Raw genomic sequence first — 19,610 nt, forward strand, 5'->3', positions numbered from 1 at the left:
TTCTAAGACATTATTTTGTATGTGGCTCCAGATGGTGGACCTCAGGATTCTCATGACAAAGTAAACCCACATGCCTAAAGTTTTCCCGCTTCTGCTTTAAAGGAATGGTACAGAGTCTATTATGTATCAATGACCAATTGCTAAAAAATCTGCTTCACATATGGAACAGTTGCTTCGTTTACAGAATGAAGACATTTGTGCACCCAGGAATATGTTGCGGATAAATAGACACTTCCACGTAGTTATTTTTTCCTGTACAGTATATGCAGTATGCTATGCTATTGCTTATGCATGCATGTAGTATTAGTTATTACAGTACAGCATCTTGGGCGTGTGGCCTTCTAGCTTACAACCTTTGCATAGTGCCTGTCTGGCAATCACAATTGTTTCCCACCCTTGCTCCAAAGAGCAGCATGCATCACCACTCCACCCCGTTCCCACTGTCACCCCAACAGCTATTTGACATAGGTTGGGTTGAGATCGTCCCAAAATCATCTAGTGGGTTTCATGACCGAATAGTATCTGTCACCTTGCCCAGTACTCTGTTTAATACTCTACTCTTGACTCCTAGTGTAATAATTCTTGTGCAATTGTATCTTGCTTCCTACATTTCAGGAACTGTATTTCACGAACCTTTCTAAACAGAAACAAAAGCGAGTAATGGAGAAGAATGGGAACAACCGGAAACTTCGGGTTTGTGTTGCTACCTGCAACAGGGCTGATTATTCCAAATTGGCCCCAATCATGTTTGGCATTAAAGCAGAGCCACAGTTCTTTGAGCTGGATGTTGTGGTTTTGGGTTCCCACCTGATTGATGACTATGGGTAAGGTGTATGATTTTGTTTGTTCTGCTATCTTGGCAGCCATGAATATACTTGCTATTGTTACTGCATGCAGTGCTGATAAATACATCAAATAGGACAATCTCTATGAACTGATTATGTAACAATTGATTTATTGCTATTTTTGCAAACAATACCAGACACATAGTAGTAAAGCTGAGGAAAACTAATAGCAACTTTTATTCTTCTATGTCACTCATAACTGCAGTGCCTTTGTTCTGTAATAAAATGTTACCTTGGAATATGGCACACAATATTTAATCAAGTTTAAAAAGAATGGTAGGCTAAGTCTTAGGGTTGAGAATGCATGGAAAGCCTTGGAGTATGTTTATTTTTCATCTGCTTTTCAGGGAATAAAAGCATAGCAGTGGACATGGCTGGGAAGCAGTTTCTGCCTTTTCCTGGGGTACTTTTTGGCACTGAAAATCTTAGAAATAGTTATTTACCGTATTTTTTGCCCTGTAGGATGCACTTTCTCCCCTCCAAAAATGAAGGGGAAATGTGTGTGCGTCCTATGGGGCGAATGCAGGCTTCAGGAAGCTATCTGCAAGCATTGGGAGCCTGGCAGGAGGCTCCCAAGGCTTGCAGACAGCAGTCTGCAGCCCGAAACCTGGGGAGCACTCTGCAGCGCGTCCCAGGCTTCAGGCAGATGTCCCAAGGATTGCGGATAGCAGCCTGTTCTGGGGGCTGGGGTCGGGGGAAGCTCGGACTTCCCCAGCCCCACGCCTGGGGGGGAAATAATTTTTTTTCTTTATTTCTCCCCCCCCCCAAAAAAAAAAACTAGGTGCGCCCTATGGGCCGGTGTGCCCTATAGGGCGAAAAATATGGTATTTGGGTTTTTAGAGATAACTGCCCTGAACACCATTTGCAGGAGGACTAGGCCAGTTTGATGATCATAGTCCTGATGCTTTGGATTGCGTTTGAATGTAGTGTTCACAAAACACAACACAGTAATTGGTGTCTTCAAATGATGTTGCAGATATGAACCTAAAAGGAAATTTTGTTTTGCTGTACAGCAGAAGACGGGGGGGTTGGCACTCTTAATAAAATGATTTTTTTATTGCAAAAGAGTTATTACAGTTTTCCTGATCCCTGTCCCGAACAACTTATTCTGCTAATATTGTAATTAACACCATGCTAAATCAGAGTTGCAGCTCCATCCATTTTTTTTAAAGCATTGTTTTTCAATAGAAGGCAAATTACAGTGAGTAGCTTGCAATTTATTTATTTTTACATAGGTGTTCGGTCCAGACCATGAGCGATATCTAAATTGAGAAATGTGTGAGGGCTAAGTAGGAAATGCACCATAATTCTAAGGAATAATGCCAGCTATTAAGAAATTGCAAGGTCTAACCTTCAAGTCCTTTCTCAGTGATAGCTTTCCATTTTGGCAGGATGCCAGTGGTCACGAAGAAGTTAGTAGTTTTGCTAACCATCCAATTCAAATTGATGTGTTTGCTTCTTTTTTTTTTAAGATAAAAAATAAAGAGTGCTTTGCTGGCTTTCAAACTTTTTGGCTGGAATTACAGATTAAATTATGGACTGAAACAATTAAGAATTCCAATGTAATTGAGGCAGGAAAGTAAATCACTTTTGCAGATGGAAGGAAAATATTTTTCCTCCTCATTCTTATGACTCCTGACTTTTACCCAGTTCTCATTTTGCAGATAGGTTTGTGATTAACACTAATAACGATGCTGGAACATCACAAATGTTTCGTCTTTCCCCTTTCATTGTGTCTCAGCAGTGTTCATTTCCTCTTACTAACAGCAAAATATAGTTTTATTTTGGTACAGTGCAGTTTCATTTTTATATTACTAGTTTTTAAATCCTATGATTATATCAGAAGTTATGTTGAACACTAGAATGCTGTTCATCTCCATATTCATAAAGTGGAATTAGAGTTGCATGGGTTTTAAAAATGTTATTATTTCCTAATGTTAGTCATACATTGTCAAAGAAACACCATTTTATGAAACATCATTTTGCAATTTTAACACTTTCCCCTCTTCCTCTTCCCAGTAACACTTACCGTATGATTGAACAGGACGACTTTGACATCCACACTAGGTTACACACAATAGTGAGAGGAGAAGATGAGGCAGCCATGGTGGAGTCTGTAGGCCTTGCCTTGGTCAAGCTGCCAGATGTCCTCAATCGTCTGAAGCCTGACATAATGATAGTCCATGGAGACAGGTTTGATGCTTTAGCATTAGCAACATCTGCAGCCTTAATGAACATTCGGATTCTTCATATTGAAGGCGGAGAAGTCAGCGGTACTATAGATGACTCCATCAGACATGCCATAACCAAGCTGGCTCATTACCATGTGTGTTGCACAAGAAGTGCAGAGCAGCATTTGATATCTATGTGTGAAGACCACGACCGTATCCTCTTGGCAGGCTGCCCTTCATATGATAAGTTGTTATCTGCCAAAAACAAGGACTACATGAGCATTATCCTCATGTGGTTAGGTAGGTGTGCTGCAAATATAGGCTATCCGACCTGTGACCCTCCAAGCTGAATGCAGGCCACCAGCTTTATATGACAGCCTAATAATAGTGGTTGCAGGTACAGAGCAAAGGGGATGTTTTGTACCCCCTAATGGGGCTGCCGTCATGGTTAGTGGGATGCATTTGGCTTGGTGTGTCACACATTGTGCAGTCTTTCTTTAGGTTATGTGTTGGAGATTGGTGCTGTTCTCTTACCTCTGATTAGAGGAGTACGGAAGGCTTATTCAGGAACACACAAGTATAATCATGTGAGGCTGGTTTGTGTACAGTTGGGCTGTGAACATTTGCCCTTTGTGCATCTCTTTTCCAGCTTTTCCCCAGTGTTATCCATTAGCTTGGGGTTACAGATCACAAGGACATCCTTCATACATTTGGTAGGCTGTCCTGCTGCTGACAAACTGACAATGTGGAATAGTGTTAGGTAGGCAGAGGTAGGGTTATAAGCTCAGTTGCACTCTCCTGTCTCACAGGATTATCCTTGCATGTTCCTAAATGCCCAGAGTCCGACTCCTGTTCATATTCATAAGTAGACATTTTGGAGTGAAAATTAGGGTCTATTAATCTTGGGATATATGGAGAATATTGCAGAACCCTGAGAGAATTTTGCATTAGGGACAATGAATGTAAGGCATGTACAATAAACAGTGTAGCAGAATATATTTCAAAGACTTCGGATTTGTTGTAACGATCCAGATGAGCCAATTCAATTCTTTGGGGTTTGACAATATAAGTTCTTAAATGTAAATCTTCTCCTGCATTGGGGGTAAAACTGCTTATTAGGTTTTGGGTGGAGTTCAAAATAAATTGAACCAAGTATTGTATAATATACAGAGACTAGAATCCAATATCTCTGTTTGTCTTTAAAATAAATGAAGACACCTTCCTTTTTTTAAGGCCAAGGATTGTCACAAAGCTGAACAGATAAATGATTGTACTAAAATAATCTGGCACCATACATAATTCAGTCTTGATCAGATCTTTCCAAACCACTGGTAGATAATGCAAGAAATACTCCAGGTAACTACTGTAATGACTTCAGAACAATTTATTTTTTATTTCACAGTGGAATAAATCTTGAGTAATTTCCCAGAATGAAATATGGGGTTTTTTGGTTCTTGTCCAACCCAATTAATTATATTACTTTTTTAAAGCTGGCTTTTGTTTTTACTTTGCTTTTACAGGTGAAGATGTAAAACCAAAGGATTATATAATTGCTTTACAGCACCCAGTGACCACAGACATTAAACATTCCATAAAGATGTTTGAATTGACTTTGGATGCCTTAATCTCTTTTAACAAGAGGACGTTGGTTTTATTTCCAAATATTGATGCAGGTGAGGGAAAAGAGTTCTTATTCAATGAATCTAAAGTTAATATTGTAGCCTGTGAAGAGAATGAAAAATACTTGCTTTTGAATGCTACCAAATGCAGCCCCTCGGGCCCATCAGCTCCCAAAGGGTTGCCCAGAAGGGAATATGGCTCTCAGACTGAAAAGGTTTTCCCATTCCTGGTGTACATAGTGATGCTTCCAAAATTCAGTTACTTACCGTTAAGTGATCTACTGTTATTTTCATTACAGGGAGCAAAGAAATGGTTCGGGTAATGAGGAAGAAGGGTGTTGAACACCACCCCAATTTTCGAGCAGTAAAGCACGTTCCATTTGACCAGTTCATTCAGCTGGTGGCTCACGCTGGCTGTATGATTGGAAACAGCAGCTGTGGTGTGCGAGAGGTTGGGGCGTTTGGTACTCCTGTCATCAATCTTGGGACACGCCAGATAGGAAGAGAAACAGGTATTGTATTCAAATAAGGCTAGCAGTGTTCTTGTAGCATAAGTTTTCATGGACAGGAGCCCAGTCCATTGGAAATGTGAAGTGTTATCCTTGGTTAGTAGGCGTATATGTCTGTACTGGATACCTACAGAGCTACCTTCCTGCATTTCTTTTCTTAGGTGTGCCCAGCTTTGTTACTTAGAAATGATAACTGGCAAATGGGTTTTGTGGCTGTTTTTAAATAAGGGAAAAATATATTTTCTGCAACCCATGTATCAGAAATGTATAATAAAGCGGTCCTTTTATTTTATGTCTTTTGACCAACTGAGGAAGCCACCAGATAGAACAGGAAACCAGACAGTAATGTTGCTAATGGAGCAAAAATTGCTTTAGCATTCTCTTGGCATGGAAAAAAAGAGCCTCATACTTGGGGCAGGGGATAACTTTGACAAAGGAAATAAATCCAATTCCCGCCCCCCCGCCCCCATGGAATAACTAAAGCTGCAAGGGAGGAAAGAAGGTGAAGAAGCTTGCTGTCAACCCATCTTTTGGCCCAGATGCTATCCAGTATTGTGAGCACTTTGAACTTGAAAGGAACCTATATTGCCAAAGACAAGCCTTGTTGTGATAGCTCTGTGGCTTCAGATACAAAGGGTCAGAACAAGCTTCTCTCACACAAGCTCTCTGAAGCCATCCTGGTGGAGGGGAGAGGGCTTGGGTGTGTTTTGTACCTGGCTTAAGCAGAGACACTGCTTGCCTGAATGTGGGGACTGAAATGTCCAAAGAGGACGTAAGGTAAAGTAAGGGGGGAAATCCTCTTCTTCCATGCTCATCTTTTTCTTCTCTGCATTGTTTGGTCATGGGGCCCGTTTGTACTATTGCATTATCAAAGCCCATTTCATTGTGCAGCTGTGATCACCACATTCTATGGAATTAATGGGCACAAGCAACCATATCTGTATTTGAGTTCCTGTTTTGGAGTCGGTTGTCCTACAGAGGATCAAACATCTTGCGACCAGGCAGCTTGGGCTCCGAGTTCTGTATAATGTAGCCAAGTGCCTTATGTACTTGCTTGGCAATCACACTGCTATAAGAGTGTGCTGTGCTTTTTGCCACACTTTCAGGGAACACCATGTACACTTTTACACGTTCAGCACCGTAGTTGAACTTTAATTCATATACACAGACTGTCATTGCCAAAAGTGTGAAAACAATAGTATAATTATCTTAAAATTGAATAGTTATAGTCAATAGCGGACGGTGAAGTGGGGCGGAGAGGCTCACTTGACTTCCCAACAGTTGAACCACTGTTTATTATTAGAGGGGAAAGGCAGTGGGGAGGTCAGTGCTGTTTGCACTTCACCAACCTCCTCACCCCTTCCCCTCTCCTTCCTGGCCAGGTAAGCACGGCCGCTGCACTATGCAATCTGCTACTGATTATTCTAGCCTATCTGCCTGCAATGCAGGTGTAACATCTCTCCAACTCCAATCTCATCACTTGTAACTATGCCTGGTGAGGATATGTTGGTAGCGTTCAAAAGCAAGTATTTTTCATTTTAAATTCATTTTCTTCATAAATATTACTGCTATCACTTTTCCAAAAACAAAATCAAGGTGAAAATGTCCTTCACGTTCGTGATGCTGACACACAGGACAAAATACTGCAAGCTCTGCACCTCCAGTTTGGGAAACAATATCCTTGGTAAGTACAGTCATTAAAATAGTGAAAATACTTTTGTTATGTTGCAACTTTCCCCTGCTGGCTAAGCAGCAGCAGTGCCACTGGTCAGGAAGGTGGCAGTGTGGCATCACACTGGGCTCCTCTGCCAATATGCCAAGTGCAGTTGCAGCATAGATTTGTTTAAAGCTATTACAATACTGGAAGTTAGATTTTTGTTAATCCCCAATACGTATTTTTTTAACTTTCCCTAATACATATTAAAGTTTGCATCACTAGCAGATAAATGTTAAGCTTTAATACAGGAAGGGCCTGTGGCTGCACCAGCATATAGCTAACAAGTGTTGGTGTTGCATTTATATTGCAGAAATATGTTGCATAGATGTTGCATTTATATTGCAGAAATATGTGTAGATATAATTATTTAGGATCAAACTCTCATCTACAAATGGCACTGGTGAAGTTTTTCCCCATGATGTTGGTGAAACACTGTTCAGCCACGTTTTATAGAGGATATCATCATTATGTAAAATAGAACCGTTTTATTTCTGTGAATTGATCTGATGCTCACAGCGTTGGTTGAGCCCCTTTTGAGTCTTAATGGCCACAAAATGTCTTAAAGTTGGGTATCCTACATTATTCCCCTTTCCTTTTTATAGTAAGAAGTTTGTAGTGTGACTATATCAAAATAAATTGCAGTGTTGATAGTGTGCAGCAGATAAGAGGCTAAACTCCAAATGAGGAACTCCCTGTTTTAAATCTTTTGTCTGCCACAGACAGCTTTAGGGCAGCCACATTCTCTCAGCCATGGCTCTCACTTGTAATATAGGAATAATAATACTAACTCACTTTACAGGATTCTCAGGATTACTGAGATAATGAATATAAAGCACTCTGCACACTCAAAAGCTCTATATACATACATTCTCATCAGACTCGCAGTTCACATAGGTTGCTAATCCATCACATGGAACTCTTCGACATAACTGTAGGAATCTTTAACACTTTCATTCTTCTGTGGGTGTATTTCAATGCTTGATAAAAATGTGTCCGTACTGCACTCTTTCTCTAGCTGATCTTTATATCTTTACCATTTCCCATCACTTTCCGATGCGTCATTACAATCTGTGACATATAGTCTGATTTAATGCAGAGCTACTCAGAAGTACATCCCCCAGAGTTGTTTTGTTTACTTCCAGTTAAGGATGGATAGAATTATAGCTTCTGGTTTTTATGTATAGTGCCAAGGTCATAAGCACAGTAGAAATAGTTAGAATAATATAAGTGCATAATTTTGCCAACTAGGCAAAAACCCAGCTAAATTCTTGAATAAGCAGTATGCAGGTTGATATATAGATCTGTGAAAAATGTCATTTTAGATACCCTTAAATGTAGTTTTCCAGTTGAAATAGATGAGATTTAGATTGACAACTTTTGACTAAATTCTATAAATTTGCAAATCAGTTATCACAAGCGCAAATTCTTCCTGACAAAATTGTATTTTTGTCTTCTTCCCCCCTACTTGCAATCTAGAAATCATTGATTAGGAAATTAAGGTGTTTTGTAACATGTCACCTACATTAATTGCTGTTATTTGATGTTATAGTTCAAAGATATATGGAGATGGGAATGCTGTTCCAAGAATCCTAAAGTTTCTTAAGTCTATTGATCTTCAAGAACCCCTTCAGAAGAAATTCTGCTTCCCTTCTGTAAAGGAAAACATCTCTCAAGATATTGACCATATCCTTGAGACCCAGAGTGCTCTGGCAGTGGATCTGGGTGGAACAAACCTCCGAGTTGCAATTGTCAGCATGAAGGTAATTATAAACAGTAAGACCGGGTGGGAACTTCTATTGGGGAGGTTGGGGTGGGGTGCACATTGCAATTTTTAAGAAGATTAATGGATCACGTTTAAAAAACCATGCAGAATGTGCATGTTTATCTATTTATGTGGTACTGTTTTTGAGGTTGGTCCAAAGGCTTCAGCTGGTGCAGAACACAGTGGATGGGTTGCTTTTGGTGGCAAACTACCACTAGCATATAACACCTTGCTAGTTAGATTTGTACTGGCTGCCAATCCGTTACTAGGCCACGTAGAAGGTTTTGGTACTTACAGTCAAGGGTCTATATAAAAGCAGCATATTTAATAGACTGCCTTATCCCTAACATACCACCAAATAGGTCACTGCATTCTGCAGGAGAGTTCCTCATCAGAAGCCTGCTCTACAGTAAGATGGAGCAGGAATTTTAGTGTTCTGCCCCTGTCCTGCAGAACACCATCCCTGCTAAGATATGACATTTTCCAGAAATTATTGGATACATCTTTCTTTCAAAAGCTTCTGTTGCATGTTTTGAAAAGCTCATAATGTTAGTTTTGTGCTGTTTTTAACTGCTTTTGTTATGTTTTGTGCATCACTTTGGGACATATGTGGAAGGCAATTAATAAATAACAATTTCACTCAACCATAAGGCAGTTCTGTAGGGAGAGTAGCATGTTGGCACTAAATTAGCTGCATAGGAAAAGCCCTCTGAAACCCAAAGGCATGAGAATTTCCTATCTCATATACAGCCTACTTCAATAAGTTTATATTGATCCATAGTCATAAAACAAAACTTACAGCTATAGCCATACATGAATGTCCCAGCAATCCAAAAAGGGTTGTACACTTGAATTCAAACAATTCACAGAAGAAGGTGTAAGTCAAAATCCTATTGAACACTCTTGGGAGTGGGATTGAACCACTTAAAAAACAGGAAGAAAGTCTGTCACATGCAGGTTACATCCTGGTTGCTGGTGAAGCCTGCATACAAACAATGCATATCTCCAGCATATCTCCAACAAGATGAACCCCTGTGCTATGCAACTGGAAGGCATTATGCGGGGTGGGTCTACCATGCTAGTATTCCTGGTGAATAACTTAAAACATTTTTTTAAAAAGCTTGATTTTATTTAATGAAAGGGTTGGCATCCACCTGTCTCAGGAGACAGTGAAGGAGTGCATCTTGGGGGAGGGGGTGGCACAAAGTAAACCATTGGAAGGTTGCAGTGCCTGCTGTGGTTGTAAAGAACGATACGAGAGGGACATGTTTTGTTGCAGCTGGGGCAGATGAAGCTATCCAGTTGTGCTGCTGCAGATGTACCATGGCATTTCTTTTCTCTGCGCTCCTCCTAGCGGTCCTTCCTCTTCTGGTCACTGCTACATGTGCAGGACCTGTCTGTCTGTTTCCAGCCACTGCAGCCATCTGCAACCTTACATTATTTATTTAATGTAAACTCTTTTAAAAGTACAGGTGACAAGCACTGTTTCAGAAGGGATAGTCTCCTCTTCACACTTGCAGAGGAGGGATCCTTTTGTAAGATGGCACCTGCTGTGAAATACTCACACGTCATCTAAAAACAAAGCTAGTATGCTTATTTCCCTTAAACGATTGTTTTTATTGCTCCATTGCTCCTTTCCTGCTGTAGAGTGTGTTGACCTCACCATTTTCCTCCCATCTGGAGTGCAAACAGTCTTTGGACCAGCAATTAAGCATAGACTGAGCTTGGGCATATAGCTTGTAGGAGTAGGATATGCCAGTTGAGTACATCCCATCCCTGAATGAAAGCCCAGGGAGGTTGCATGTCCACACACAAACACTTCTGTCTCCTCAGCTTACATTTGTATACTATGCATATTCTCTTGCTCTTTGATCCCTGTCACATATTTGACAGCCTGTGGAGAAGCCACTTTTAATATAGTTGTGGTCAGAAAAATATGAGAAGCTTAATGGTGTTTTCCTCTCACTTAGGGTGAAATAGTTAAGAAATATACCCAGCTGAATCCAAAAACTTACGAGGACAGAATAGCGTTGATCCTTAAGATGTGTGTAGAGGTTGCCTCAGAAGCAGTAAATCTGAACTGCAGAATTCTGGGTGTGGGTAAGTTTTTAACAAACATTTTATTTTATTTTTACTTCACTAAAAGAGAACATTAAATCAAAGTGCTATATATTTCAAAGATAATTACTATATTTATTGATTTAGAACATTTTGTTGAACAGAGTTCCCTGGGTGCTGCTGTACAATTTAAACTGACTTACTACAGAAAACAGTTAAAGGCAGATCTGTTCGTAATTATAAACTGCAAAATGCATTACTATGTTATATTAATGCTTATATATAGTTTTGTAATTCTGCACCTTGTGCTTTTCATAACAAGTTGCTAAATTCTGCAAAAGTAATTTGCATTTGCACATACAGATTTGATCATATTCTTTTCCTTTGAGACTAAAGGGGAAAAAGGCACTGATTGCAGTACTAAAGGTTGGGGTGACATAGAAGACACAGCCCTAATCAGCCTTTAAGTCCTTTGCAGCTTCTAGGATCCCTTTTACTTTTATATCAATCAGATGTGTGATAGACAAGGAACAATGAAGGACAAGTCAAAAGCTGAAGCCAGCTAGTGCTGTTGATGCATCTCCTTTAAAGTTTGAAGAAAATGAGTGACAGTTTGTAGCTTGCTTAGGGGGGATTACTGATGACTGCCTATTTTTATTTGAAAATCTGAAAGGTGTTTCTGAATGGCAAGATTTTTTTTTTTTTTTTTTTTTTTTTTTTTGTATATTATAAACACCGGATTTAGATGCTCTCCTTTCTGGTTCTTTGTGGCTCAGGTATTTCTACTGGTGGACGAGTAAATCCCCGAGAAGGCGTTGTTCTTCATTCCACAAAACTTATTCAGGAGTGGAGTACTGTTGATCTGCGGACTCCGATATCGGATGTGCTTCACTTGCCAGTGTGGGTAGACAATGACGGTAACTGTGCAGCTTTGGCAGAGAGAAAATTTGGGCAAGGAAAAGGAGTGGAAAACTTCGTAACCCTCATCACTGGTACAGGTATCTATCTATGTGCTTCGGCCAAAATCCAACGTAGAGCTAAACCACTGAAATCCTGCATTTTAAACACATTTAAATATTGGGTTGGATCATAATTGCTGACTCAAAGCAGTAGTTGTTTTTTTTTTAATGGATTATGTGCCAGTGGTTGCCGTTTGAACCTGACTGTTCGCTATGACATTTAATTTCCCTTAACCTATAGGAAACATGTGGCAATTTTGGGTAGTAGCAGCTCAAATAGCAAGCTTTTCCTCATTGATTATGGCACTCATAGAAGAGCATGTATGAGTCAAATCAAACTTGCTAATTCTCAGATACAAGTTCAAGAAGGAATTGCTGCAAAATGGAGTGGGGGGGGCCTTCCACAAGCATCCCCTATGCACCATTTAGTGCAGGGGTAGGCAACCTAAGGCCCGTGGGCCGGATGCGGTCCAATCACTTTCTCAATCTGGCCGGCGGACGGTCCGGGAATCAGCGTGTTTTTACACGAGTAGAATGTGTGCTTTTATTTAAAACGAATCTCTGGGTTATTTGTGGGACATAGGAATTTGTTCAGATATTTTTTTCAAAATATAGTTCGGCCCACCACATGGTCTTAGAGACGGTAGACTGGCCCATGGCTGAAAAAGGTTGCTGACCCCTGGTTTAGTGCTATTCATTGAGGTCCTCTGACCCTTTGGATAGATTTTCCTGGAGTACAAGGAGGAGGAGATGGAAATGCCCCTTCCATACTTTCTTCTGCTCACAGTTATACCCAAGCCGTAATGTTGTTTAACCACTTTGGGATGTGTTAACTGAGATTGAAATACTGCATATAATTGAAAAAATAAATAAATAGGTGTGGAAAATATATCAAAATGGAATGGAGATTTACAAATTCTAGTAGCAGAAGATGCCTGGCGTTTATTTTTTAGAATTTTGTTGTTTTCTATCTCATGAATTAGAAAGGAAAAAAAAGTTTTAAAATACCAACACAAATGTGTTTTCATGTCTTCTAGGTATTGGCGGTGGAATCATTCATCAGAATGAGTTGATCCATGGAAGTTCTTTTTGTGCTGCTGAGCTTGGGCACATTGTAGTCTCTTTAGATGGACCCGAGTGCCTGTGTGGGAGCCATGGATGTATCGAAGCGTATGCTTCTGGAATAGCCTTGCAGAGAGAAGCTAAGAAGTTGCACGACGGTAGGTGGAACCTATTCCTCTTTTTTTGTTAACCACATTATGTGCATGTTGCAAGCAATCTAAAAGGAAAAAAGTTCATATACAGAACGTTCATTTAAATAATTACAGTGTCAGAATACTAAATATAGTTTTGGTAGCAGCATTTTCAAGGGCAATTTTACTTTGCTGTCAGTAGCCAAGCCAGTATAACTTACTTGCAAAGCAAGTCCACATCTGAACTATGCACACATGTTGCATAGGCATTCTCAACAGGTGCCTATGCAACATGTGTGCATAGTTCAGATGTGGAAAGCCAGGTGTTTTACAAGACTGCTCAAAGTAGCCCAGTATGACTGAATATAAGGCAATTTCCTCCGGCCATATACATTTGAATACCTTTATTTGGTGAAATGCTGCTTTTTATGTCTTCTCAGCTGCCTCATTCTCATGATGAAACTTTGGCAGTAGCTACTTTAAGACCTCAGAGCAGCTTTGTTTTATTTTAAAGTTGATAAATTACTTAAATCACACCACTTTACATTGATAAAGAATTATCGGCTCCACTGGTTCTAGTCACCAGATAGTAGCTCTTCTGTTTATAGGGAGCAGAAAAAGAGAGGGGCCGGAATTCAAAAAGCACCCCACTGATACTGAGTTAGTATTTGAATACTGAGTGGCATAATATCGGTGTGACTGGTGGGGCAGCCACAGCAATAGCCTCCAGGCAGTGGCCTAACTGCTACTTGGGAAAAGAGGGTTGAGGCAGAGGTAAGATTGGGACTGCACCTACAAATTCAATCTGGTGCTCCTACTGTTCCACCTGCACATGCCTGACCTCACCGTTTTGCCTCTCCTGGTAAGTGCTAGTAATGCCCCTTTGTAGCTCCACTCCACCAAACCCCACCCCACCCATGGTCTGACTATAGTTTAAGCAATAATACTATGTTGAATCATGCATGCACAAGCAACCCAATGGGGTATCTCTACAGAGTAGTTTCATATCATCAAAGAGCTACAAGGGCCTTGTACTTACTTGCTCCCATCAGGATCTGTATTTCGTTGCCTTCTTATGTCTGGTGAAATGTAACAAACCACTAGTTTGTTTATGGTAGTGCTTGAATTGTAACGCCTTGTTCTCTTCCCTTTTCTCTCCCCCCCTCTTTTTTTTTTTGTTTTGTTTTGTTTTGTTTTGTTTTGTTCAAGCAGAGGATTTATTGTTAATTGGGGGGATGTCTGTAATGAAGGAAGAGACAGTAACTGCTGCACATCTCATTCAGGCAGCCAAACTAGGAAATACAAAAGCTGACCATATTGTCAAAACAGGTAAGAATGCAAACAAGGAGCAGAAATCTTTGTTAGATCCTGGCTAGGGATAAAGATGTGATGTGGTGAGACTGGGGAATATTTGCTGTCTGAAAAACTGGTTCTGTTTGCAGGCAACGCATGGACGTTTTGCAGATAGCTGTCTGACATAAGCTGAATTGAATGAAGGCCCTTGTCACTTCAGCTGTGTCCTGTTCTTCTCTTCTTTGCTGGATGTTCTAAGCATCAGTCCAGCCCACAATTTAAGAAACTATATATGCTCTTAAACAGAATAATACCTATCGGGGATTGTTGCTTTCTGGGACGTTCTGGCATTTCTATTCCTGTGCTAGACTGGAGTACAATATTATTTTGTGAATCTTGTGTTAGCTGTCTTGAGATCTTCTCTGGGATGTAAGCCTTCAAAATAAATAAGTACACATTAAATAAATGAAATTTGTCACATGATACCAGAACCTTTTTCAAATTAGTTTTAATGACTCTTAAGCTGCCCTAAAATAAAAGCAGGCAGTAGCTTTATTTTTGACATTTGAAAGTGGTGTAAGAGAGACATGGTGTTGCACACTCACCCCCACTATTACCTCTAATAAACATGTTTCATGGTGTGTTAACAACCTTGCAAAATCTGTTTGTATATGACAGTGAAGCAAAAGAACTGTAGATATAGACCAAGGGCAAGACTACTTCTGTGGAAGCATTTTTCAACTTTAAAAAGTTGCCTCTTGACCACTGCCATATTCATACTTCTGTTTCTTCTTTTCACAGCAGGGAAAGCTCTGGGCCTTGGAGTTGTGAACATCCTGCACACTATTAACCCCTCCCTTGTGATACTTTCTGGCATCCTTGCAAGCCATTATATCAACGCTGTCAAAGATGTGATTCATCAGCAGGCCTTGTTCTCTGTGCAGAATGTCAAGGTGGTTGTCTCAGAGCTGTCGGATCCTGCCTTGCTTGGAGCTGCTAGTATGGTTCTGGACTATACAACACGCAGGATATACTAGGCAAACCATTGGAAACACATTACTGCAGTTTATAGCAGCTCTCTGAAAAGAGAAGTTTCTTACTGAAGTCAGCTTTCTTTTTTTAAGTAGGCTAGTAGGGTCTTCAAATCTATATCTTACTTTTTTTAACGTGCTGTTTCATTGGGTGCTGGAAGAACACAGGATCCTGGGAAGATTGCTCACAGGGAGACTTACTCACAGATCTTTATGAATCTAAATAATCCCCGGGGGTTTGTCTGAATGCCAGGCATCTAAAAATAAAAATGAGAGACCTGAATTCCCTTACTACTTCCTACCCATGGATTTTCCAGCTACATGAGCCAAGACGTAGTCATCTCAATAACCAGAAACTGGAATAGTCATAAAGAAAGAAACCTTCCATATGAATGTGTGCAACGGTTCCTGCCTCTGCAGAGGCTAAATGAGCAGCTATAAGCTTTATGAGAGACTACAACAATCGTAATGCTAGACTAGCCAGCAATATGCAGTGATCATCCATGTATTTATTTGTTAAATTAATATTGAAAAACCTAGTTTGGAAGAAGAGCCCAATGATATATGATGCACTTACAAGTACAGCTTCCAAGAGCCTAGACAACGTGCTAGGATGAAGAAGAAAGTGATATCTTTGTCACCTCCGCCTGTAGTGGCGTTTTATCCTCTAATGTGGAGGTTAAAGACACTTCCTGGTCTTTTGTTGCAGCTTCATGTTTAGAGGACTGTGCAGTTAACCTCTGTAGTCTTTTGTGTTACGTTCTTTCTTTGCTTATCCATGCTGGTGGCTAGACAACTAGTTGGAGAAAGGAATCTTGTCTGATGTGTGTGCAAGTATCATTCAACACTTGCTTTGTCTTCATTGCCTGGATAAATTCAACACTTAAACTGACCTTCAAAGATGTCACAGCAGCCCAAGCACTAATCTATTTACGTGTCTATTTTCTATAGGTAGATTTTTGCTAGGCTACCTTACAATGCTCCCAACAATAGCCTCAGCTATATGTTACCCCTTGAGGCTGCAAGTCTAAGCAGGCTTACTCAGAAGCAAGAACTGGTTCTTTATACAGCACTACAGGCATGCCAATGTTTGACTAATGTTTGTAGTAAGCATGGTTGAAGACGTTAATTGGAGACTGGCTGCAGTCTCAATGCCTGCATTCCTTGAGGTGTTTGAAGATGCAGTTCTCTCCGAACCAGCTGTGTGTGCTGATTTGGTTTGGTCCAAAATGTACTGCAGGGTCAGGGTCTTTTTAACTGTTTGAAAGTCCTAAATACGACCCTCTGTGCTTCTTTGTCTGGCCCTTGCAACTCTCTTTGGGCCACACCCTTCACTAGCCCTGCTTTTCATGCCAAATAGTTTTTGCTGGCTGGGATGTGTCTTTAAACTCTGGTAATGCTTCTTCCCTGCCCGGAGGGAGAATAGAAAGGGGTGGGTATAGAAATTGGCCTACTGCGCAAAGGTAAATTTTACTTTCATTGCTCTGCTCACTTTGGGTTCTGCCCTCAGCCCATCCCGGCAACATCACAGTTCAAGCCAAGGTTTGGAGTAATGCGGTTGAAAAGTGTGGTGTGAGGGCCAGAAAGCAGTCCTCAGATGTTCCCCGGCCTTGGGCTGCGTCCATTTTGTAACTCAAAAGAGTATTTAATTAGATCAAGTGAAGGGCTCTCCTCCTTTTCCTTATTAATCCCCCCACCTCCCGCAAACTGCAGGAACATTTTTAGCTTTAAAATGGTCACAATCCTTAAAACTGTATAGCTTCCTGGATTGGTGGGGGGGGAGAGAATTGGGTTGCGAGGCAAGTGCATATGCCTCGGTTCTCATTCTTTCAGCCTCAGACAGTTTATCCTAAAAGGTAGTGTGTGTATACTTATTTAAAGAGTAATAGTCACCTCTCCTTCAGGTTCATGTAAGCTGCTAGTAGAGACTTGATCACACCAATTTTGTTGTCCTTCAAATGATGTTGTTGCCCTACATTCCGTGTCTTCTGGAGGGCAGTAAGCATGCTCATTCCTCTGGCTTTTTTTAATTGCACAAACTGATCATTTTTTCTGCGTATCTCGAAACTTGCCAAATATACTGAAACTGCTACCTTGTATGTGGTTAGCCACTGTGGGCTACCTCATATGTTTTGCTGTATGGGACCACAAAGTCCAGTATTGGATGGAACAAGGAGGAGCTCAAAATGTGGTGTAGCTTTGACTTGCTTCCAAATTATTAAGTACAGGAACACTGAAGTTTGATACTGGGAGGAGTGCTAGTGATGACCATGTAATATGTAAATGGATTGCTGTGTTGTCAGTTTACCTCTGATTTGTCTTCTGTACACACTGGTGTGACTTGCAGAATTTTCTTGACTTGACTGATAAGCAGATTTGAGAGCTTTTGGTACTCACCAGCAGAAGCAGAGTTGTCTCGTGCTGCAATTTTCAGTGCATGGCGGTATGCTTCACTGTCACACTTTAGCCAGTAAGCAAAGGAAAGAAGGATTGCAAGGGGTGGGGTGGGGTGGAACAAAAATACTACGTACCCATCTTCATTGAAGTATGAATCCTGTAACACTGGCTGCGTCAAAGGTATATAGCTCAGTTTTCTGATTTATTTATTTTTAAACCATTGTCACCCCAGTTAATAGAACTATGGTTGTTGAATGTGGCTTATGTATATGATAACTGTTGGGCCTGCAGAGGCACACACATCTCAGATGAAATGTCAGATCATCATCAGGTCACTTTATGTGTGGAGGAAGGGAATGCCTATATTGAAAGACCCCAGAGCCAGTAACTGCTTATGCTCTGCTCTCGCTGGATAAGGATAAATTGGAGTCCTCCCTTACAGTGTTAGAAAAATATCAAATATGTGACACATACAAGGCCTGAATTACAGCGGAGTAGCAAAGACAAATGCAGTCACCAACAGAGGGCAATACTGCACTTTTGTATTGTTTTAATTGCTGCTCCTATATAAATGGTACTCCTATTTATATTCAAATACCTTCAGTAGCTTCCTATTTAAGACTGCTCTGAATTGTTATCACACACACCCCATACCACAGTGAAACTTGAGAATCAGTTTCCCTAAATGCTGTCCAGTTTGATGGGGGATAATATGAACTTGGGGGAGGGATTCCTTTCTCAAATCAAAAATTAGTGTGAGCATGTTAGCAATGGCTGCTTGTCCACTTTTAACTATTTCGTAGTCAGCGTTAGAAATTAGCCAGGCACGTTTTGTGACTGGCACGGGTTCAATTGTGACCAGATGGAGATCTCTGGATGACAGGCTGGTGACTGACATCTTCACCTGGCTTGGCCCCTCCAGCTTTCTTAAGCACGCAAGCAGAAGAGCTTATTTACTGCCTTTCCATCCCACCTTTTTCTCTAGGAGTACACGGTTCGCCCCATCCTCAGTTAATCCCTACAATGACCCCGTGAGGTAAGTGAAGAGGCTGTGACTTGCCCAAGGTCACTCAGTGAGCTTCAGGGTTCAAATCCCCACTCAGTCATGATCGCCCAGGTCCAAGTCTGATACTCTAACCACTACACCACACTGGCTTCCTAGAATACTTCTGCTATGGGACAGCTACTTAACTTAAGTACATAAATATGGAGAAAGGAAAATGTCAGTTAGAGAAGGATCTGAAATCTTGTCCTTGAAGCTTGAATTTGTTTTATACTGGATTGTTTTATTTGGTGCTTTATTTTTTTCTTAAAAATATAAAGTGTTATAGAAATGAAATTCAGAATAATAATCCACACTGTTGGGGGGTGGGGATGACACCTGGACATACCGTTGTGGCTGTAACAGCCACATAATTATTCTTTCCAGGAAACAGTGAAGGCATACTGCATAGAGTAGGTTTTGGAATGAGGGGGAACTCTGATGGAATGAATTTATGAGTTGCTTGAAACTGCTGCTTTTATTAACTATATTGAGATAATTATTTTTGAATTTGTGTTTGGGGATGTAAATGTCTTTTAGTATGTTATAAACTACCCTAAGGCCTTCTGGCAAAGGGCAGTAGATCTCTTAAATAAGCTGAATACCAACCATGTTGCTTTTAGGGGTGAATCATGCCCCTTCCCTGTTAAAAAATACATTTGTTTGACTCCTTATGAAGTAATCACCTTTGCCGTGCATAAATGGTTATACCAGAGAAAGATGCTTAAGTGATGAGTGCAGAACATTAAATCAGTAGAGAATTACTGTATCAGATTTCATTGCCATTTTGTATTGCAATTTTTTTTTTGTAACCACAAAGACTTGAGGATGTGAACATTGTCCTCATTATAGAAGCCTAGTTTGCCTCTTAAAATTAATTTTGTACCATTTTACTCTTCGGCCTACCAATTACATTGAAAGACAAGGTTTACGTAGGTTACGTGTTATGTTGAACACTGAAGGTTTAAATAAAAATGAAAGCTATTAAGTATGTCCCAAGTTTCTGGAATTATT

General features: G+C 40.5%; 1 protein-coding gene and 1 long non-coding RNA gene across 6 annotated transcripts in view; both read left to right on the top strand.

The window, feature by feature from the left end:
• The window catches only part of LOC144325946 (uncharacterized), a 351,581-nt gene extending 331,992 nt beyond the window's left edge, over positions 1 to 19,589 (top strand). Inside the window, exon 2 of the long non-coding RNA XR_013391115.1 lies at positions 17,743 to 19,589. This is a non-coding gene — a long non-coding RNA (uncharacterized LOC144325946). The remainder of the gene's footprint in view (positions 1 to 17,742) is intronic.
• Positions 1 to 19,589, top strand: part of GNE (glucosamine (UDP-N-acetyl)-2-epimerase/N-acetylmannosamine kinase) — a 37,942-nt gene extending 18,353 nt beyond the window's left edge. For all 5 annotated transcript variants that reach the window (XM_028712428.2, XM_028712429.2, XM_077921135.1 and 2 more), the window contains exons 2-12: positions 616 to 824; positions 2,865 to 3,316; positions 4,537 to 4,689; positions 4,935 to 5,147; positions 6,741 to 6,828; positions 8,411 to 8,621; positions 10,594 to 10,723; positions 11,458 to 11,679; positions 12,678 to 12,860; positions 14,046 to 14,162; positions 14,928 to 19,589. In XM_028712428.2, coding sequence (XP_028568261.2) covers positions 616 to 824; positions 2,865 to 3,316; positions 4,537 to 4,689; positions 4,935 to 5,147; positions 6,741 to 6,828; positions 8,411 to 8,621; positions 10,594 to 10,723; positions 11,458 to 11,679; positions 12,678 to 12,860; positions 14,046 to 14,162; positions 14,928 to 15,163 — 2,214 coding nt within the window. In that variant the 3' untranslated portion in view covers positions 15,164 to 19,589. The remainder of the gene's footprint in view (positions 1 to 615; positions 825 to 2,864; positions 3,317 to 4,536; positions 4,690 to 4,934; positions 5,148 to 6,740; positions 6,829 to 8,410; positions 8,622 to 10,593; positions 10,724 to 11,457; positions 11,680 to 12,677; positions 12,861 to 14,045; positions 14,163 to 14,927) is intronic.
• Positions 19,590 to 19,610: the final 21 nt, after the last annotated feature.

This window comes from Podarcis muralis, chromosome 17 (genome assembly GCF_964188315.1).
Source record: "Podarcis muralis chromosome 17, rPodMur119.hap1.1, whole genome shotgun sequence".
NCBI classification, from domain to species: Eukaryota; Metazoa; Chordata; class Lepidosauria; order Squamata; family Lacertidae; genus Podarcis; species Podarcis muralis.